Source organism: Saimiri boliviensis, chromosome 1 (assembly GCF_048565385.1).
Source record: "Saimiri boliviensis isolate mSaiBol1 chromosome 1, mSaiBol1.pri, whole genome shotgun sequence".
Lineage (NCBI taxonomy): Eukaryota > Metazoa > Chordata > Mammalia > Primates > Cebidae > Saimiri > Saimiri boliviensis.
Window position 1 is genome coordinate 46,238,342 of NC_133449.1, and position 23,433 is coordinate 46,261,774.

A 23,433-nucleotide genomic window follows, 5' to 3' on the forward strand; every position below is an offset into this window, starting at 1 on the left:
TCCTAAACTCCCAGGGCTGAATATTCCAGAAATCATAATGAAATAATCAGGCCTGCACTTATTAGGGTAAAATGACCATGAATGCAACAGCTGTAAATATTAGCTGACACACTTGTGTTTTATTGGTAATTTAGATACTAAGAGCAATATTGCTAGTGGCATGTGATTTTCTGTGATGATAAGTAACTCCTGTGATGTTTCTTTTTTTTCTTATTTATTTCTTTTTTTTTTTCTCTGAGACAGGATCTTACTCTATCACCCAGGCTGGAGTGCAGTGGTATGATCTCAGCCCACTGCAACTTCAGTCTCCCAGGCTCAAGTGATCCTCCCACCTCAGTCTCCCCAGTAGCTTAGGACTGTAGGCACACACCACCACACCTGGCTCATTTTTGTATTTTTGTATAGATGGGGTTTTGCCATATTACCCACACTGGTCTTGAACTCCTGGACTCAAGCAGTCCACCTGTCTCAGCCTCCCAGAGTGCTGTGGTTATAGGCATGAGCCACTGCGCCCAGCCTCCTGTGATGTTTCAAACAAGATAAAGTCTTTCTCCTTCAATGTGGACTGAAATTACCTTCTAGAAAATTCATTAAAGTCTGAGAGTCATGGTGCATGTCTGTAATCCCAAGATTTTAGGGGGCTGACGCAGGATAATTGCTTGAGCCCAGGAGTTTGATACTAGCCCAGGCAAAGAGCAAGACCCCTGTCTCTACAAAATAAAACAAAATAAATAAAAATTTTCTGACTAGCTTGGCATGGTGGCACACGCCTGTAGTATCAACTACTCGGGATGCTGAGGTGGAAGCTATAGCCCAGGAGGTCAAGGCTGTAGCAATCTTTGATCACACCCGTGCACTCCAGCCTGGGTGACAGCCTGAAACCCTGCTCAAAAAAAAAAAAAGAAAAAAAAATGTTTTAAAAATACATTGAAGTTATTCCCTAAAACTTTATTTTTTATATATGCAGTAGGGTCGGGTCCTAGATTCATGCAATTATAAAAGGTGCTTCATGGTGAGCAGTTCTATGTACCCTCAAAGGCCGAGAGAGCTGAGAGACTGAAGAAGGAGGCTGACAAATCCAGTTTCTCAGAAAGAAATATTTCACAGAGACTTAGAAACAGATGTTAGGAATGATGTGTAGGTAGGCCAAGAGATGGTGGAGTCTCACAACCAACCTCCAGAAAGTATCTTTTATATAGCAGGCCTTGAGGGTAAGACACAGGAAGTTCATCATGTCTCAGACTTCCTTTAGAAACTCATGACTACTGGGGAGGTTATGAGGGCTTCTCTATGCTCTGGAACACCTTGAATTGTAGGCGTCAAAGATTAGTCATCGTGGCATTTTTACTTAAAGATGGCATCACTCTTGCTATGCAACAGGCTGTTTTCCCACGAGAGTTTTTTTCAGATTTATGAATGTCTAGCAGTTCACTCACCAGTTATGCGGGGCCGGGGGCTGGTTTCCCTCACACAGGTCATGTAGCACCATGGCTCCCACCCTGGTGGCAGAGTTTCCCCACTTATTTTGACAATTGAAAGCACCTCCCAAATGTCTAAAATGCCCCCCAGACATAGGGTGGTACTGCCCTAGCTCACAGCCCTGTGCGCAGGCGGCTCCTCTGCTGTACTCTGCGCGGCAGGAGGGCAGAATCTGTGCTGTGTTTACTCCTCTCTACACAGTGCTCAGCATCTACTTGCCAGATATTTGTGGAGTGAAGGAGTGAATATTTTATCAGTATGAAGTTTGTGCCAAAAAGTTAGGAAAGGAGTATGCCACATGGAAATGTGGCCAGACATTTACCTTCTTTCTACATGCTTTAGCCCAGCTGACCTCTGTTTTAGTGAAAGAGACTTGTAATTATAGCTCCAGACAATATGGAATTTCAGCCCTAAATCCTTTACAACTGGGGAAGTCACCTCACCATGCACAGAAGAAATAGCACTGGCTCCAAAGTTGTGGTTTGTCTTTTTTTGGAAAGTCAGGCTTGTCTGCCGAAGAGCTCAAAACACTTGACCAACTCTCTCATTTATCTTAACATGTGTATGCTATATTTACTCTCCCTTCACAGATGGGGAAATGAAGCTTGCCTGAGGACCATATTTAGCTACGTCTTGATCCTCTGCCGTGGGGTGGTCAGCTTAGATAACATGGAATCCTAAAACTTGATTTTTATCCAGTAGTGTGAACCTCCTCCCACATTAAATCTGCTACTAGGGCTGCTCACAAGGATAAAGAGTGTTAGTTTGAGCGTTTTTCATCATGTGACGTGGCGATCTCCTAGTTCAGTGCCCTGCTTTTGGAGATGAGAAAGCGCCAGTTCATCACAACAGTGAGATAATGACAAGGCCAGTGCTCTAGCTGGTTTCTTTCTGCTCCACCAGATGTCAATTTTTCTCTCCTTTTCCTCCAGCTCACCTAAACAGGAGTTACGATCAGTCAGGTGGCCAAAAGGAAGGCAGCAATGGAAAAGAAGCCCAAGCTCTGGTTCCCTAGCTCCTAAATAAGTGGTAAATTAATTAGGAGGCTAACTTCTTATAAAGCAAAATATACCAAGATGACAGTATCTAAAAGTAAGAAGCTAAACCTTTAATTTCAAGAATTCTTTTACTAAGTGCTAATTCTTTTACTAAGGCCAGTGACATGTAAATATCATTTCACAACTGAACTGAAAATTTAAAAAGAAAAGAAAACACCACATTTGCAAAGTTTTTGAAAAACAGTGACCTCTTAGAAGTTTATAGCACCTAAAAGAAACTTTTTTCTTTCTCAAGTTTTCTTTAGTCCAAGAGTGCTGGAAGGTCGTAGGAGGTGGTAGGCAAATTCAGTAAACTCATCAGTGATGAGTTTGGAACCAAACTTACCAAAATGTTTTCAAAAGGGACCCAACCCAGCTTCCTTGAAAAACAGAGTTATTTTTAAGGAGGTAAAAACCGATGCTTTCATTTCACAAAGTTAAATATAAAACGAACTCAAAAGTGACAAAATGACAACACAACAGAAATGAGATTTCGTGGACTGCGGTGGCCAAGCATCACCAGAGATACATTGTGACATAGAAGTTAGATGATGACCAAACAGCGTTCATTCTCGGAAGCTGGCTTCATGACACGTGTCCCCTGGGCTTCTGTGTAGCACCCATTGTAGGGTGGAGGGTTTGGAGAACCACGCCTGATGCCTGTGTGGGCTTTTCACTAGAAACAGATGTTGTGGATGAAGATTACCACCCTGTGCCTTGGGAGTGACAGAGAGTTGCTACCACATGTATCACAAAGCTGCCACTTTTCAGGGATATTCTTACTTAGTTGTCATAGCTTTCTCTCTCTTCAAGTAGTCAGAAGCTGTTTTAGATTTTGGAAGGCTGGGGCTTATCTGTTACCCCTCATTCTAGCTGGTTTCTCATTCTAGGAGAACTCTAGTTTTTGGTAAATGATTATTTCCTACATCAAAGTGCTATCCTGCATTATTTGGGATTGTAATATATTCCTATAGTTTTTATGGTCTTCAAAGCATTTGTCACTGACAGTCTCCCATTTACAGACAGAGAAACTAAGACCTTAAGGAATGCGGGACTGGACCAAAGTCCCATTGCTAGCACGTTGGCCGTGTTTAAGTTCTCGCCACTCTGTAAGGACCAACTCAAGTGCCTCTTCTGAGAAGTCGTCTTAGTGTCCCCTCATTACTACTTTTTATATTTACCACATTCTAACTTGAAATACCACATTCACATACAGCTTGTCTGCCTTACTGTGAACTTCCTAAGAGCGAAACTCATTATGCGTTTGTGTGTATCTCCTCACCTATCAGAATTGTTCTTCTTGGGCGCTAACCCTATGCATGTTCCCACACCCGCCTGCAGTTTCCTCTTTGAGGCTGTGGCTTTGGGACCTGCAAGGCACTCGAGGGCTGCACAGGCACCCTGCGGGTACTACTGCTCATTTGAAGGCATTGCCTTATTTTTAACATACAGATACTTAATGAGAGAGCTTTGTAAATGTTTACAAGGTGTTTTACAAATAGATGTTATCTGAATTTCATCCTTCCGTCCTTTCTTAATTGCAGTTAGCACTGTTCAGCTCTAAATCCTTTGCAAAAGTATAAGCTTCAGCTTATACTTTTGTCCCTCCCATTGTTGTGTATGACTGTCTTTTTATATGTTTATATCTTGAATTTTCAACTTGCTTGAATTCGGCAAGCTCCAGAGGGCTGTAGTCTTAATAACTTTGCTGATTGCTTTTAAATAACACAGGATAGCATACCAGCTAACAAAGCATGACACAGGATAAATTGTCCAATGTGGGTGGTTTTATTGAAAATGTGCTTTAGATATGTGTTTAAAAATAGACGTACATATCCTAAAAACATGTGTTTTTAAACAGAGACCACTAAGGTAGGAGGGAACACCCAGGTCCCCATGAAGGGGACAAGGAACGGTACAGAGGGGCTCATGGGCACTCCTGGCTGAGCTGCACACAAAGGGATCTTCAGCTGATGGCCACTGGCTATGTTTCTCTGTGGCATCAGAAGATCTTTTGTTTCCTCTCAGAGCACATTTCTTCAGTTTTTTGTTGCAGATTTTTGTCGGATGGTGGTGTGTGATTTTTCTTTCTTTCTTTCTTTTTTTTTTTTTTTTTGAGACAGAGTCTCACTCTGTCACCCAGGCATGTTCATGGCTCACTGCAGGCTCAGCCTCTTCACCTGCAGATCCTCCCACTTCAGACTTCTGAGTAGCTGGGACGACAGGCTCATGCCACCATGCTCAGCTAATTTTTGTATTTTTAGTAGAGACAGGGTTTCACCACATTGGCAAGGCTGGTCTTGAACTCCTGGACTCAAGCAATCTGCCTACCTTGGCCTCCCAAAATGCTGGGATTGCAGGTGTGAGCCACTGCACCTGGCCGCGTGTGGTATTTTTAAAGGTTAAGTTTGTCATTATCTCTTATCAAGGACTCTTCAATAAGGGAGAGCCTTATCACTAAGCTACCAGAACACACTTAAAAACTTGATGCTTCTGGTACTTAGCCAAGTGGTAAAAAGCTAGAGTCTGCCCTGCAGACTCCAAGAGCCATATTGACTGAACTCACCAGCTTTTTTATTGTTTTGATGTTGAGCAATTGTCTTTAATACACTTTTCTCTACTCCTGAGAATGTTCTAGTTACCATGCTGAAATGTTTAAATACCTACATTTTAAAATTAGAACTAAAATATAATTGGTTTGTTAATTAGGAGGACACTGGAGAGTTGGTGGTGAGAAGTTCTGACTTTGATAAGTTGATCTTTTAAAAGTAAGAGCAGTTGCTCTACATTTGATTTTGTATTCTCAAATTTAAAATACATAGCTCAAGATGAAAGATTCTGCACACTTCGACTCATTCACTCCCAAAGCCCACATTTCATATTAAAATCACTCAGGATACTGTGTGGTAGATATAAACCATTTTAGATAGTGCAGGGTACAGTATGCACAGGGGATAATTTATTTTCTAAATTTGCCATCTATTATTAGACTTCTAATTACTCAGCTGGCTAGAGGCAGAAAGGTCTCATTCTTGTACTAACTGCCAATTTTGTTTTTTTTTTTTTTTTTTTTGAGACAAAGTCTAGCTCTGTCGCCCAGGCTGGAGTATAGTGACACAATCTCTACTCACAGCAACCACCACCTCCTGGGTTCAAGTGATTCTCCTGCCTTAGCCTCCCGAATAGCTGGGATTACAGGCACGTGCCACCATGCCCAGCTAATTTTGTATTTTCAGTAGAGATGGGGTTTCACCGTACTGGCCAGGCTGGTCTTGAACTCCTGACCTCAGGTGATCCACCCGCCTCAGCTTCCCAAAGTACTGGAATTACAGGCGTGAACCACTGCGCCTGGCCACTAACTGCCAGTTATTTAGCTCGAAATGACAGGCAGAAGGAGTTCATTTTAGATAGTTTGGACTTAAGAAGTAACATTTCTTTTCAAGAAGGTCTAAACATACGTGTTTTGTTTTTTTTTTTAATAACCCCAGTTCTTCTCATTTTAATTATTCAAACAAAATCTGCAATTTAAGAACTATTTAGAAATGATTGGTCTAATTGCCCTCCTTTGTGCCCACATGTCTCTCCCAAAGGAAAGTCAGGATTCACTGTGGTTATAAAAGGAATCTGTACAATATATTTACCTTCTGTAAAATATTTGGATTAATACTGTCAAGCATCTCTAGAGAACACAGCATTCAATTAGTTTTATTTCTTGTCATCTCCCACTAGAGAAAGAGCACACACTTCTGTTTCCCTGAGGAGGTAAACTTGCTTGAAAAGTAAAACTTCCATGAAAATCTCTCATTTGGCTTTCTTAAATATAAATCTTTGTTGCATTTTAAATGTCTTAAGGCTAAGTGACTAATTAGCAGTAATAATGTATCATTCTCTATTACTCATCTGAAAATTGTACTGTCTCAAGATACCTGAGTTTTGTGTGTTTTGATGCCAGTCGTAGAAAATTTTATTTCTTACTAAAAGAGTTTCTTCGCTGTGGTTGGAGGGAGCTGCAAAGCTAGGGCGAGTGTGGGCCTCATGGGACCCTGCGTGGATTTGCAGAGTAAGAGAATCAGTTTCCCGCGGGATAAAGGATTTATGTTTAAGCATTGAGAGAGTTCTTTGATGTGCCAGGTGCTATGTGGAGTGCTTTAGTTGCATTATTTCATTTATTCTTCATAATCCTGTGGGACAGTATCCCCATTCCTATTTCTGTGAAAATTGGAAATCTAAATATGGATGAGGAGTGCTTTTTAATGAGAACACCCCATTTCCCGGCCATGCCAACTGCAGGTTGGCTCAGAAGTGTGGAGTTGCTGGGTGGGATGCTAAGATGAAATACTGTTTCTTTTTTTTTCATTTATGGACTTGCAGTTTGAAACAGGCAGTAGGGCACAGAAAGTACATATAAGGCACCCGATTGTACTGTTTAACATAAGCTGATTTTAAAAACGTTGTGTTTCCAAGAGTAGTCTTCCTCTAGTAACTGTCTGGGGTGTGACGTGTTTCATAACCACCCTACTTGATTTCTTCATTATGAATTTCTTAACACCAGAGCACTACTTTAGTTAAAGCCATTTAGAGGCTTCCACTTAAAAAAATAGAAGTTGCTAAAGATTGAGGGTGGCATTTCCCCTTGTGTCCTATGATAGCCAACACCTGAGAAAGCTTTTAATGCCCGCAGCTGCAGATTATAGGTGTGCCCTTCAAAGGCATCACAGAAAAACAAAAGGGTCACCCACCGGTCAAGTGTTTGAGTCAAGCGGGCTTGAGCTGAAAATTTTATTAAGAAAAATGTCAGAAAATTGCACGAAAGGAAAATTGTTCCATGAGGGAAATACGACTGCTGAAACTCCCAAGTGGAAGATGATGTTTTTAATATTCCCTTAGTTCCACATTTGTGTAGTTCTGTAGTGAAGTGAGTCGTTTAAGAGGGGAGGTGGCCCAGGCTAAAAATAGTTTCTTTGAAACCAGATGAGAGTCTAGCTGTGCCAAAAATGGAATCTGGACTCTGTTCACTCTCGAGAATGTAAATAAGTAGAATTTTGTGTCACATAAAATAGTCTATGCAAAAAAGGATACTCACTGCCTTTTGTGATAGACTAAAATAACCATCAGGAGTGTAGCCGCTCTGTGGACTTGAAGCCACAGCGTAAGATGATACGGGAGTCGAACGTATTCTGATTTAGAAAGATGTCCAAGACCAAGGAAGCGCAGAACAGCAAGTGCTGCATGATGAATTCACTGTATGTGCAGAGGGAGGAATGTGTACAGTGACTGGTGTATTCATGCAGAGAAAAAGAACTGGAAGAATCAATACGAAAATATTAGGTAGAGGGAATGGAAATTGGAGCGTCAAGGAGGATTTTAGTGGGTTTACTATATATGTTTCTCTTTAAATTTTTATACACACACACAATTACTAAAACGATAGAAACAAGGAAAGCAAAGCTTGAAGGTGTCAGTGAAACTGTATAGTGATCAAGAGTATAGACTCTGGAGTAAAACTGCCAGGACTAGAATCTCAGCTCCTTAACTTACTGGCCTTACATTGTTATACAAGTAATTTAACTTCTGTGCTTCAGTTTACTCAAATGAAAGTCAGGATTAAGGGTACTTGTGTCCTATTGTTGTTACAAGGATTAAATAAGTAATCCATGAGAAAGCATATAGACTACTGCCTGACACGTAATATTCAGTGTGTATTAGTTGTTATAAATTATAATACTTAGGTAACATCTAGCTATATTCAATTCTTTGTGCACGGCAAAAGAAACAGTCATTAGAGTGAATCGGCAACCAACAGAATGGGAAAAATTTTTTGCAGTCTACCCATCTGACAAAGGGCTGATATCCAGAATTTACAAAGAACTAAAACAGATTTACAGGAAAAAAACAAACAAGCCCATTCAAAAGTGGGTGAAGGATATGAACAGACACTTTACTGAAGAAGACATACATGAGGCCAACAAACATATGAAAAAATGCTCATCATCACTGGTCATTAGAGAAATGCAAATCAAAACTACATTGAGATACCATCTCACGCCAGTCAGAATGGATCATTAAAAAATCTGGAGACAGATGCTGGAGAGGATGTGGAGAAACAGGAACACTTTTACACTGTTGGTGGGAGTGTAAATTAGTTCAACCATTGTGGAAGACAGTGTGGTGATTCCTCAAGGACCTAGAAATAGAAATTCCATTTGACCCAGCCATCCCGTTACTGGGTATATATCCAAAGGATTATAAATCGTTCTACTATAAGGACACATGCACACGAATGTTCATTGCAGCACTGTTTACAATAGCAAAGACCTAGAACCAACCCAAATGCCCATCGATGATAGACTGGACAGGGAAAATGTGGCACATATACCCCATGGAATATTATGCAGCCATCAAAAACAATGAGTTTGTGTCCTTTGTAGGGAAATGGATGAACCTGGAAACCATCATTCTCAGCAAACTGACACAAGAACAGAAAATGAAACACCACATGTTCTCACTCATAGGCGGGTGTTGAACAATGAGAACACATGGACACAGGGAGGGGAACATCACACTCTGGGGTCTGTTGCGGGGGAAATAGGGAAGGGACAGCGAGGGTTGGGGAGTTAGGGAGAGAGAGGATGGAGAGAAATGCCAGACATAGGTGAAGTGGAGGAAGGCAGCAAATCACGCTGCCATGTGTGTACATATGCAACGATCTTGCATGTTCTTCACATGTACCCCCAAACCTAAAATGCAATAAAAAAAAAGAAAAAAAATGTTTTTAGTGACAGCGTCAGTGATCACAATGTATTTTTCTGAAGTTTTCATTGTCATTGCTAATGATATTTTCATTGTTAACAATATCGTCATTTTTTTTTTTTTTTTACCTCTCGGGTATTCAGAACTTCACAAGGAAGAAGAACAAAAACAGAGTTATCTGATTTTATGTAGAGTGCCATACATTCCACTAGTGGAGTACTCCTGAATTTGCCTCTTTGTTCGCGTAATCTAATGTACATATTATTAGTTAAACTATAGAAATGTCAACACATAATGAGGCTTTTCTTCATTCTTTAGGAAGACTATGACCGTCTGAGGCCTTTATCTTACCCAATGACCGACGTCTTCCTTATATGCTTCTCGGTGGTAAATCCAGCCTCATTTCAAAATGTGAAAGAGGAGTGGGTACCAGAACTTAAGGAATACGCACCAAATGTACCCTTTTTATTAATAGGAACTCAGGTATGTCTGATTTGATTTTCTGCATTTTACAGTAAGCTCTTTGCCTATATTAAGGATTGCTCTCAAACGGCCCCAAGGTTGAGCAAATGATGTAAGTGTTTAATCTGAGCTGCTAGTTAATGAGTTCTATCATATTTTTGGAAAAAATTGTTCCAAAAGAAAACAATTGTATTCCTGGTTTTTAAAAATTAAGTTCTTTTGTTTAATCTTTTTTTAGTATGTGGGGATTAAGTGGGATTACATGCTTTGATTTTTCTTTAAAGATTTGTAATATTTTGGGACATTATTGACCTTTCTTAATTAGATTGATCTCCGAGATGACCCCAAAACTTTAGCAAGACTGAATGATATGAAAGAAAAACCTATATGTGTGGAACAAGGACAGAAACTAGCAAAAGAGGTAATGGAACACTTAGAGAATTTAAGCATGAACGTAAAAGAAGCTAAGATAACAATAGAAGCTAACATTTATTGTGCATTTACTGTATGCCAGGCACTGTGCTGAGTGCTTTACATGCATTATCTCATTTAATCCTTGCATGAACTCAGTGAGGTAGGTCTGTTTCCCCGTTACACACAAGAGAGAGTGGAGTCTTGGAGATGTCAGATAATTAGCCCAAGACCCTGCAGGTAGTAAATGGCAGAGCTGGGTTTCAATCCAAAGCCTGACTCCAGGGTACAGGCTCTTACACCTGTGCTGCATTGCCAACGATATTTTCCTAAAAAGTCACATATAGAAGAAAGCATCAGAAATACGTGTCACTACTGTCAGCCCTTCTTCGTTACTTACCCATGTGCAGTGTGCCAAATCGGCTGTCTTGACTCACTGAATTAGGTCGTGGAGCCACATAGGATGGCAGTTTAAATTTGTGGTTAAAACCAAAAAATGATGACTAGGTTTTAAAAGAAATGTATTGAAATTTCTCCAATTTTTTTTTATGAAAAAAGAATAGAAAGTATTAAAATTCTAAAAAGACATATGACTGTGGTAGCTTATCTTCCTTCTTGCCCCAATGCTAGGTTTACTTTTATCCCTTTTTTCCCATTTGGCCTTAACATTATTGGATTCTGTTTTTTAAATGTTGTGATTGCAGTATGACTTTTGTGGAAACAGAAACTATATATGGTCTTTTAAAATGTACTATCAGGAAGCAAAAGAAAGCAAGAAGACTTTCTGGAGGACAGTTTTTCTTAAAGCAAAAGATAAATGGCTTCATGCATTCAATTTTGTGATCTTAGGGACAGAAGGAATTTCTAAATGTCATAAAGACAAAAGTCATAAATGAAAATAATTAATGATTTAATTGCATAAAAACTTAATACCACATCAGATGGCAGAAATAAAATGAAAGTCATATAACCTGAGATGGATGACAGAAAAATGGGTTAACATCCTTAGTATACAGGAACCCCTTGCATACGAATTAATCAGAAGACACAGATCCCAATAGAAAAATGGACTAACAATGAAAAATTCACCCCAAAGTGCAGATTGCCATTGAAGATAGGAAATATGTTCATACTTTATTAGTAGTCAAATATAAGCTCAATTTGAACCTATAAAATTGGCAAAAAATGAGAAATTAATTATAATACCCCCTGTTCCAAGGGTATAGTAAATCGGACACTCTGTTGTACTATTGGTCATTGAATCAAAATATTCTTGACAATATGCAAAATCCTTAAAATCAGGGATAGTTTTGATCAAGCAATTCCATATGTAAGAATTTATCCTAAGCAAATCATTAGGATGTTGGTCAAAGGGTACAGTGTTTAGTTAGACAGGATGAATATGTTTTTTTGAGATATACTGCATAGCATGGTAACTACAGTTAATGATGGTGGTGCTGGGTACAGTGGCTCACACCTGTAATCCCAGCATTGGAAGGCCAAGGTGGGAGGATCATTTGAGCCCAGGAATTTGAGACCAGCCTGGGCAACATGGTGAAACTCCATCTCTACTCTACTAAAAAAAAAAAAAAAAAAATTAGCTGGTCATGGTGGCAAGAGGATCACTTGAGCCCAGGAGGTGGAGGTTCCAGTGAGCCAAGATAGTGTCATTGCACTCCAGCCTGGATGATAGAGTGAGATCCTGTCTCAAGAAAAAAAAAAAAAAAAAAAAGAGAAAGGAAAAAAAAGTAATGGGGGACTGCATATTTCAAAATTGCTAAAAAAATAAAATTTAAATGTTCTCACCATACAAAATGATAAATATTTGAGATGATAGATGTTAATCAGGTTGATATAATCATTTCACTTGTGTATGTATATAGAAAACATTGCCTTGTACCTCATAAATATATACAATTATACTTTGTCCATTTATAATGTTTAATAAATTATTAGGGATGTGCTTAAAGAGATAGCTACAAAGATGCTGACTTGTTTATAATGGCAAAAATTCCCTGCATCTAGTAAACTTCACACTAAAATATCTGTTCACATTTATTATGTAGTTAAAGGGAATAAAGTAGTTGCAAAACAGTATGATCCTGTTTCTAGACCCATCGGCATTTGGCACAGTTGCATCTTTCTTGAGTCTTTATCTTCCCTTGGCCTCTCTTGGTTTTTCTCCCCTCTCACTGGCCTCTGCTCCATCTCTTCATCTCCTTGGTCCCTGGTTGGAGGGCCCCACGGATAAGCACTGAGCTTTATGGATGTGGCTGCTTCTACAGCCACACTCCCTAGGCCTAAATGATCTTCTCTCAGTTGTGCGGCTTCAACAGTCTGCAACCATAGATTCCTAGATTTCCATCTCTAGCCTGGACCTCTTTCCTCAATTCTCAATTTGGTTATTCAGCTGTTTACTCAACAAGTCCATCTAGGTGGCTGAGTATGTCAAAATTAACATGTGATTAACATATGATTCCTAATTTTACCCTCCAAGCCTGTCCTCCCTTTTGACCAGCTACTCAGGTCAAAAGCCTTCAGCTGGACGCAGTGACTCACACCTGTAATCCCAAAACTTCGGGAGGCCAAGGCGATGGATAACTTAGGTCAGGAGTTTGAGACCAGCCTGACCAACATGGAGAAACCCCATCTCTACTAAAAATACAAAATTAGCCAGGCGTGGTGGTGCATGCCTGTAATCCCAGCTACTCGGGAGGCTGAGGCAGGAGAATCGCTTGAACCCAGGAGACAGAGGTTGCAGTGAGCCAGGATCTTGCCATTGCACTCCAGCCTGGGCAACAAGAGTGAAACTCTGTCCAAAAAAAAAAAAAAAAACCCTGAAGTCATACTTGACCTTGCTCTTTCTTGCATACCACACGTCTAGCTCTTCAGCACAATATACCTTCAGAACATATCCAGAATCCAGACCCTTTTTTCTACCTCTTCCTCGGTCACCTGATTCAGGCCTCCTCCATCTCTGGCCTGCTTTACTGGAATAGCTTCCAACTCACCTTTCTGCTTCTGTCTGTGCCCCATGATCACCTGTTCTCAACACAGCAGCCAGGGTTAAGTCTTAAAAATGTAGGCCCAATCATGTCACTGCTCTGCTCAGAATCCTCCAGTGAGTCCCCAGCTCAGACTAAAGGCTAGAGTCCACACTGTGGCCTACAAGTCCCTATTCCCTCTCTGCCTTACTCATTGTTCCCCAGGCCTGCTGGTCTCCTTGCTGTTCCAAGTTCTACTTGAGAACCTCTGTATTTTTGCTGCTCCCTCTGCTTGGAATGTTCTTCCCTATAGCCATCATTCATTCTTTCACTCTTTTCAGGTATCTGCTCAAATTATCATGTCCTCAGTGTGATACTGTTCTGACTTCTCCAGGCATGCTTCTGCATCAGGATCTACCTGCCTGGAGCTCTTCCCCTGGGTATCCCTCACTGCTCAAACTTCCCCATGAGAGGCTTCCCTCAACCACCACTACCACTGTCCTCAGCACTCCCCGCCTCCCTCATTCTGCTTCTCCCCACAGCATTTGCCGCCATCTGCTCTGTCTTCCCTCTGGCATGCCTCTCACCCAGATGTCAGCACATGTGGGCGCCACACAGCAGGGACTCTGCTCTTTTGTTCAGTTCACTGACATATCCCCAGGACCTAAACAGTGCTTGGCATATAGTAGATACCCAGGAAGTAAGTGATGAATGAAATACTTTTTAATAGAAAGTCTGGAAGGACATATACTAGTATTTTAAAATCCCCTCTGGGGATCATGAACGTATTACATGATGAATATATTCTTTTTGCATAGCTGTATTTTATACTTTTCTTTACAATGATGTATTTGTCATGCCAATTATCTAAACATAATTTTATATATTTGTGATTTTTTTTTTCTCCCTCCCAGATAGGAGCATGCTGCTATGTGGAATGTTCAGCTTTAACCCAGAAGGGATTGAAGACTGTTTTTGATGAGGCTATCATAGCCATTTTAACTCCAAAGAAACACACTGTAAAAAAAAGAATAGGATCAAGATGTATAAACTGTTGTTTAATTACGTGAGAAACATCTTCAGTGGCCAAGGAAACTATTTCTCTCAGAAAGCATATGACATGCTACCCAGACCTTTTATAGCTAATGGAAGCAGTTCAAAACTTGAAAGAAAACAAAACCTGTCCTTAGAATTCTATAAAGTTTATTAAGAATGTTCCTTAAAGGTCTAAGAAGCAGTAAACAGCATCTGAAGCCACAATCTATTATAAATACTTTATTTCAACTAGAAGGTACAATCTCTCAGGGGTTTCATAGTTTAAAAAGCTACAATCACATCATGTTGTAACTACATAAAAAACAGTGCTGTAAATGGAACTGCTTGGCTTTGACCATACACATTTCTGCACAGCCCTTACGGAATCTGCACAAAGAAATATCTCCCTTTGCTCCAGTTAATTGTTCTTGTATGTAAGTTGCTTTCTATTCCAGTATATCCAGAGTGGTGAAATAACAAGGCCAGCCACGTAGCCAAAGGTCGCTCCAAGCGTACAGGAGATGGGCCATACCTGAGGAGAGAGTGTATGAGATCAAAAAAGAACAAATGTTTTATTATTACTTGAGCACAAGTGTAACCTAAATATTTCTATATTAAAGCTTAATGTGCTTTCTTAAAGAATACCAAGAGTGTAATAACGTCATAATTGCATTTATCATGAACACTAAAAATGTACACATTTTAGTTAATGTGCATTAAACTGTAACAAGGCTTCTGGCAATTGTAGATTTAGTTTGATGCTCCCCCAAAGTGCATGAGACACATGCTAAAATTACAAATTAAAATTTTGGGTCAGACTTTGCCATAATGCTGGACTCAATTTAGCTCTCTTAACTAGTTGGTAATTTTTTTTTTTTTTTAAATTCCCACATTGGCTGTGTACATCAAATGAAATGAGAAGTGTGTATGCTGACCAAACCACAAGAAACTTTAAGTTGCGTTAAGGAGGAAAGACCTAGAATCCAAGCATGTTACATGAAAATTATAACAGAGCAGCTGTTTCCACCTTTGAGCTATAAATGTTGGAACCACAGCAGAACGTATAGAATGACAACTTACATACACACCTAGAATGTAAGTTAAACACAATACCAGCTTCCAGAGACCCATTTTCTCCAGCCTCACTCTGCTTAAGTGAGGTAATTAATGTTGATTTATTTCATCTAAAAGCAGTGCATGTGTTAGTCCCTAAGTGAAAGGCTCTGCTTAAAAAAAAAAAGCTGGAGAGAAATTTCCATGTTCTTCTGTGAAGCTTATTTGGTACACTGGAGCCATTTCTAATCTTTCTCTGGGGGAACAGGCCACAGAACTGTGTTAGAGGTGAACCGTCTTAATTGCTAGTTCTATTACCTAATTCAGCTTCCTTGTTTGGTCTGCTGTGGATCTGCCTTATTGAAAATGCCATGCATAAGATAATGGTGTTAGACAAAGCTTCATTGTGAACAACCTAGCAGTTTAGAGAAACAATCTCATCTATACATTTTTTTCTAGCCTTTCCTACATTTAAACTTGCTGTTGCCTAAATTAATGATTTTTTAAATGTCTTTGGTGGACTTCTGTTAATTCACATGACTTGAGCTTACAGCTATGTCTACCGCACAGATTGGGTAATGGAACACTAAACTTTTATACTTGAAAATGACAGCCTTAAATGCTCATATCAGTCACAAATCTAGGATGTACTGTCTTGTTGTATGTGAGCTTTGTAGAGATTTTTAAAAATATAAGCATCACCTTCCCATTGAAGAGTGGAGAGAGTCTACTGGATGACTGGTCAGGAACTTTCTCTCAGAATCGGACATTTGGATGTCTTCTTTCTTCCAAGAAATGGTGGTTCACATTAAGTATCATGGCCTTATGTATGCTCAAATGGAATCTTATGTAACTTTCTTATTTAATTTTGGTCTGCTATTTTTAGATAAAATTGAAAGGAATTGTATAAATCAATTAACATATTAGCTAAGTTGTCCAACACATGGTATAAAAGAATTACAACAGTAAACTATTATACATTTCCAACTTGCCTTTGGGGATTTATGAGGATTTTTTTGGGGGGAGGGGGTCAAATTCATCGCTCTGAAACCCTTCACACTTGGTTTACTAGCCATTCAAAGTTAAAGTCTAGCATTTGTCCTGCTCTAACAGAAATGGATTGGGAATTTGTCAACACAAACTGGTGTCACCTGTTTCTTGACTGGGCGTTTGTTTCTTCATTATAAATGTGGGAGGTAGAACAGAGATTCCAGCGTCTCTCCCATTTATCAGCTCTTAGGATTCTCTTCTTCTTCACAATAATCATAGTTGGACATTACCTTTTCAGTTTCACAGTCTCAAGATGGTAAAAATCATGTATATAGATTATCAGAACTCTAAGCAAAGATGACTGTCTCATCTGAACCTGAGGTGCCTTAAGTACTCTACTGACCTCGATGGGGTTTGGAGTTCTCCATTGCTTATCAAGAGCTTTTTAATTGCTTTGCTGCTTTAGTATTTCTTTTTGCAAAGATCCTTCCTGCCACTTTAACTAAAAACCAAAGATTTGTTTCTATTCATAAGCAACCTATAGAAAAACTGCCTTATTTTCAGAAGCATGTCTTCATTAAAAGCTTAGGTTTCAATAGAAATTCAGACTAATCACTGAAGTGACTATTTCAAACTAGTGAAATATGTGGGAAATAAAATGCTTCAAAAATACTTTATTGACATAAATTTTGCTAGTGAATACAAATACATTGCCTCAAATAAGGCCATGTATGAATGAACTTACAAGAAATTTGTAGTTAATCACTTTTTGCATATAGAAAATTAGTTCTAAAATTCTTAAAAACAAATTTAGGGGCTACCTGAAATCTTATTTAATACTTTGCTTACACCCTTTTTTTTAACTCCACAGGTACATTTTAGGTTAGCTCATGGTGAATTCTATTTACAGTAAGTAGAGTTTGGATTCATGAGTTTTGTTATGAATTATCTTAGTTACTTTAGACACTGTTTCCATTTGATTTTTAAGTATTTAAAATACCAAATTAAATACCAGTTTGTTGGTTGTTCCTTTTAAATGACTGTTACTTTAACAGTGTCCCTTCCTAACACATGGGGTTACAAATAAAATACGATGCATAGTTTACTATCTACGGAAAGCACTGAACTTTTGACCTTAGTAGTTTTCATTTAATACCCTATGTAAACATTTGGGATAATACTCTTTCCTTTGTTTCTTTAGGCTGAGAGTCTACTAATCATTGGCAAAGTATGAGTCCCTATACTCTGTTAAAAAAAGCTTAAAGTATAGGGAGAATAGTAATCCCTGATGAATCCCAGCTAGATTCCAATTTTGGTTACTAAATTGTATTTTAATCATTTTGTAATTTCAGTATGGCTCTTTATTCTCAGACACATACATACCACCACACACATTCTTTAAACAGCTGCCAAACCTCGCCTCCAACACAATGCCAAAAATGAAATGTTTAAAAAATTTTGTCTAATGAAGGGTTACAGCTTGGAATACTTGGCTATTCATGTTACGTAAATCAAGAAGTCCATGCCATCAGCAAATTAAAATGTTGGACTGGCTTTCAGGACTGTTAATGATGGGTCACGCTTTGTACTTAAGAGAGTATCTGCTTGGCTTTCCTGAGATAAGCATTTGTTAATTTTAACACTGTCATTTTTTAAAACTGAATTTCTTTATCTAAGGGCAGTTTTCATGATTTTTTAAGATCAAAATAGGGAACAACAAAAGGAGGGAGGCTGCCCACTAAGAACTATTCCTCAAGCAATTGCCTATTAAATTTCTTCTGATTTTTATAAAAATTTTAAAACTACACCATGGCAACAGAATTCACTTGTCAATCCTGGCTTAATCATGTATTTTCATAATTAGATCCTAAGGTTTTCCTTTAAAACTATTTCCTTATCTCACATACAGAAATGTTTCTATTCAAAATTCTTTGTGCCACAAATAGAATTTTTTAAAAATGGTATAAACAGATAATTCAGCTGCATCACTATAAAGATTTCTCCAAATTACGGTAATCTGGGATGGCTTTATATAATTATCTTATTTTGTTGAAAGAAAATAGAAAACTTAGAACAAACACATTCATGTAAAGGAAGTCATTCACATGTGTTTGCCACCAAAATGACAATCAAGTTTTTTTATAAATTTAAATTTTTTTTAGCCATTAAATAGAAGAAACAACCTATGCTGTATAATCAAATATATTACAACTCAATTACCAATAAGAAAAAAAATCTAGTGGTACATCAGATGTTAAGTGACCTTGACCAGCTCATTTTAACATATGAGCCTCAGTTTCCCAATCTGCAAACCAGGGACAGAAGTACCTATTATACTTAAAATGCAGGGCTAAAGTAATCTCTTAAAATTGGTCATAAAAGCTATAAAGTACATGGTATCGGTATTCTGTATATTAAATGTTGTAACTTGAAAAAATTAAACTTACATGAACACTAAGTATTTCTCCAGTCATAGACCAAGTAATAAGTAGAACTAATAACTGTAATATGTAGAAAGGTAGTAAGTAGAACGGGCAGTTTAGAACAAATAGTTCATGAGTAATGTTATACTGTGTGGTAGGAACTATTCCCTTACCCTTGCAAAGCAATCATCTTTAATACATGCTGTTCTTCACATGGAATCTCTATTACAAGAGCAAATTCAAGAGCTGTACAACATACTGGCATTACGTTAGCCATCTGTAGCCTCACCTCAGAAGGAGGAATGATTCCCTGCTGCTAGCTGTCATTTTTCATAAATTTTAAGAAGCAAAATAAGTACACATAGTGGTTTTAAACTAATCATTTGTAGGCATTTGTGTTAATTTTTAAAGCCTCATATGAATTACTCCATTCGTTGAAAACTATTTATTGAGCCCCTACCTTAACCCAGCAGTTAAAGGTGCAAAATAGATTATTTAATTTTGGGTACATTTTAATATAAATTCTTAAAAATATGTGTTCCTAAAAAAATAAAATAAATATGTATTCCAAATTAAAAAAAGTTACTTATACTTTTGGGGGAGATTTACTGTCACAGATAATAGGGAGAAACTGACCTATCTGCAAGTCAGAACACCTAGAGACACTTAGAACAACTCAACCATTATGACTACTGTCTCTCTCTCCAGATAAAAAGGAAAATAAAACCCAGGCAGCTCATTCTCAATCTCATGAGCTACTTTTCAGTATGTCTGTTTTGTTGATTGTGCTTATCACATATTTGCATTTGCATAACTGAGAGAGTTCATCTTTCAAAGCCTGCTGACCTTACTGGTTATAAATAATCATTTATATTCTCAAAATTGGCCTTGAACAGTACGTTTTTCCAGATATTCCCAAAGTAAATGCTATTGTCTGATACAGGAATATATGCACAAATGAACGTAGTGATTGGGATACATTTCTGTAGTTAAAAACTGCACTGATCCATGTATACACTCTTCTGTGATTAAGAATACTATTTTAGTAAGAGTTATTTGTGGAGGTGTGTATAGTTTCTGGTCTGGAATTCTTGTCAGAATGACACTAAAAGGTCCTGGTCACAACTCATGCAAACGAGTTAACTTGGCCAGCATTATTCTCTCTCATGTGGAAGTCCTATAAGCAGAGCATTATCAACATCATTACCCTACAACGAACACACCGTTTAAATCCAAAATTATTTCATGCCAGTTAAGTGTTAACACATTTTTCTCATGCTTGAAACATATAAACCATATTCACATAAGTGAATATTTTATTTTGGCCTAAAACACAGTATAATCCCTTTGGTAATGGAAATACCAATTAACATCAAGACATGCAGCTCTTCAATCAATCAAATCCATAATCTTAGTTTTAATCTCCCTTCAGCATTTTGGAATAATCCATGTAGTTATAATCCTTTGATTTCTAGTTTCAACTTACAATTATCTATGGCATCTGTGACTTCAGGAAATGAATACACATATTTCGCAAGTATTAAGTTTTTAACCTGGTAAAACTGAAAAAAACAAAACAAAACAAACAAACAAAAACACCCAGATTTTTAAATACAACAATGCCTCATTTATCTGGTGTCTGATGGGAGTAAGTACAAATATTTTAAAACAATTTTAAATGGTTTCAAAGACAATCTCAGGTGTCTAAAATTCAAAACTCCAAATTCAGTTATTTAAAATACTTTGATTCAGTTTTGCTTTTTACCTTTGTAAGAAATAAGTATCCTAGAAGAGCCTTGATTATTTGGTTCAAATCTTTTTAAAGATTGTAGCACTGAAGTCCATAGATTGAAGGTACGTGTGGATTCATTAGGGACAAAAGCATTGCATATTAGCTTTAAATAGTCTCCTACAAATAAATTATGGCCTAAAATACAGATACCACCAGAGTGGTCAAGGCATTTAATGGAAACAATGTGGGGAAAGAAATGCAATATAATAACTACTTAAGCTATTCCAAAGAGACCTAAGCTATGACCATTTTTTTAAAAAAGAAAAGCTATGTTGTAATCTCCAGCAATGAAAAGAATCATGGTGCATTGGGGCTGTCATGTGAATCTTAAGTCTTACTCTTCCCCGCTGAGTAATGCTAAGCAAGATGTGTACTCCTCCCCTCTCACACTTTGACTTTCTAGAGTATAAAATGGGAATGAAACCTACCTTGCACTACGGTTGTCAGGATTAAGTTATTCATATGACAGTGCCAAGCCCCATGCAGGGTACATGGAGAGAATCTACAAATGCTATGCTTTCTTTCTACTGTCATCTGAAATGTCGGACAGGATTTAAAATTATGTGAAATCCAAATACCCTAAATCGGTATAACTAAATACCAGAGAAATAGATAAATTAACAGTCCACTTTACCAACTGAAAGACTGCTGGGCAGAAAAAATAACTGAGACAATTAACATATTCTCTAATATATGAGAACTCAAATAATGGAATTTGCATTTTTTGGAAGGCTAAAAACATAGTCATGAAACTATTTCTTTCTCAGTCACAAATGCCTGTAACATTAATTAAGCAATAACCGCCTGTCAGGCACTAAGTATTTTAGAAGGATTTTATTATTTCATCCTCACTAGCAAGTGACAGAGCCGGGATCTGAACCCAGAAATCTGATGCCAGAACTCCTAATCATCATGTTATCTGCCTACCCATTAGTAAAACATGTGAGTTTAAAAATCTTATGGTCAATTTCCTGTGCTCATAATAACCAACCTTTCTTAACCTTCCAGTAACTTTTTATAACATGCAATACTAGCCATATTTTGATAGGACATTTTCCAGATGAAAACCTCATAAGTACATGTTCTATGAAATACTTACAGCATATTAAATCTAAATCACAGTCCAAATCTAAATTATTAAATAATTAAATTCCAGTCCTGGGTGTATTTAAATATGTTATATTTACTTACACAGAACATATGCTTTGCATGCAGTAACAACAACAAATACTTGATTAGCTATTTAGTTACAGCAGATAAAGAATCAAGTTATAAGGTTTTCTGTGTCTAAATATTTATTTTGTCAGTAACTATAAGCTTTCTCTAGAAGTGAAAAAGGCTATCTGGATTATGGTAAATTCAAATATTTGTTTTCTTGCTGAGATTTTAAGGCAAATAATTAACAGAGAAGAGAGAAGTAAGATGACTTTCAAATATTAACAACAATGATGACCAACAGTATAATGGGTAGCTGCCCTACCATAATCTCTTTAACCACATTCCCTTTCTGTCTTCTACAAAAGAAAGGCTTCCTCCAACTATAAAGACGCCTAATCTTTCATCACTTGCCGTTACTTAAAATCACTTAAGATTTATATTAAGTTAAAAAACTTTTTCATTGAGATCACATATTTTCAATGGGCCTTTCCAGTCATTTAATGAAGAAATTATTTTAAACATAAAAATACGCTTGAAATAGCTCATTACAGAATCCTTATCAGTTTAATCTTATGCTTGGCCTCAGGAATGTTATACAGTGATTTGAGTTCAAAGTAAAGAAAACTGCATTAAAACACGGAATAGATTTTGTGGGGGTTTTGCGTTTGTGTGCATGTGTGTGATTTTAAAGGTATAATGGCTTAACCAGATATTCCTGTTTCTCTGACTGGAGTGTAAATAATACCAGAACACAATCCAGAAAAGCTTGCTTTACCACAGACAGATCAAATCGGTATTGGGCCACAAGGAACACAGAACAAGAATCTCTTCTTAATACATGTTCTATTTAAGATAATAAAGTGTATACTGTACCGTCTTCTCATGATATTTTGCTCTAGCAAACTCTCCATTTTTAGGAAATGCCATATTCCCTTATCTGATTTACTGCTTCTCTGGGAGATTCTGTTCTGTGTAGTTAGAATTATTAAAAAATAACAATAACAAAAAACTTTATTTGATGAAAATAAAAAGTGAAAAAAATCTCATTTCTTTAGTAAATAACTGCAAAAAGGGCAAGGGGCAGATAGGTGCTATATGAATAAAAGATTTTTAATTATACATCAATTCTATCATTCCCTCAACAATACATTTCATAATTTAAAAGGATTACAGTGACTACGTGGGTCATTAACTTGGAATACTCTAAAAACAACCCAATAGTAAAGATAATTATATGGCCAGTAATATTCTAGCTGAATGAAACATTCTTAATGGAAACCAGCAGTTGCCATGTATTTAAATTAGATTTAAAATTAAATTAGATTTCCAGCTAGCTAGAAAATCTTTTTTAAAAGTCAGTAATTCAAATGCAAACTTTACATTAATTTAAAAAGTAATACCATCAATTTGGATCCAGTTCACCCTTATTTTTGTTAACAAGCACTGAGGTAGAAAAATGAGTCATCAGCTAAAAGCCTGAACAATCTCAGAATGGATAACTGAATTGTAAATAATTAAGATATATATTTTCTTAGCAAACAAACACATTTTATAAAGCACATATATTCCCCTTAATTCAGTTTCTACTTCTGCACTGTCTCGTAAACAAAAAACTGAAATTATGTGTAATATATCAAACTTTTACACTCTAAAATATTCCATCTATATACAAAATGATACGTTTGTTATATATCATTTTTCCAACTCATTAAAGCTGATGTCCCACAGTGCTTTATCAATATTTTGTATTGAGATTTAATTGCATTACTTGAAAGTAATGAATCTGCACAGTTGAAAACAATTTTCTGTGTATGCTTTTCAATGATTTTGATTGTCCTCCAATTTAGAAATCACTGACA

At 37.4% G+C, this 23,433-nt stretch overlaps 2 protein-coding genes across 3 annotated transcripts in view; one reads left to right on the forward strand and one right to left on the reverse strand.

Annotated features, from left to right (window-relative positions):
- The window catches only part of RHOQ (ras homolog family member Q), a 46,894-nt gene extending 24,443 nt beyond the window's left edge, over positions 1-22,451 (forward strand). Inside the window, exons 3-5 of the mRNA XM_003926747.4 lie at positions 9,585-9,749; positions 10,054-10,149; positions 14,038-22,451. Coding sequence (XP_003926796.1) covers positions 9,585-9,749; positions 10,054-10,149; positions 14,038-14,193 — 417 coding nt within the window. The 3' untranslated portion in view covers positions 14,194-22,451. The remainder of the gene's footprint in view (positions 1-9,584; positions 9,750-10,053; positions 10,150-14,037) is intronic.
- The window catches only part of PIGF (phosphatidylinositol glycan anchor biosynthesis class F), a 34,416-nt gene continuing 25,366 nt past the window's right edge, over positions 14,384-23,433 (reverse strand). For both annotated transcript variants that reach the window (XM_010337454.2, XM_010337455.2), the window contains exon 6: positions 14,384-14,690. In XM_010337454.2, the coding sequence (XP_010335756.1) occupies positions 14,577-14,690 (114 nt within the window). In that variant the 3' untranslated portion in view covers positions 14,384-14,576. The remainder of the gene's footprint in view (positions 14,691-23,433) is intronic.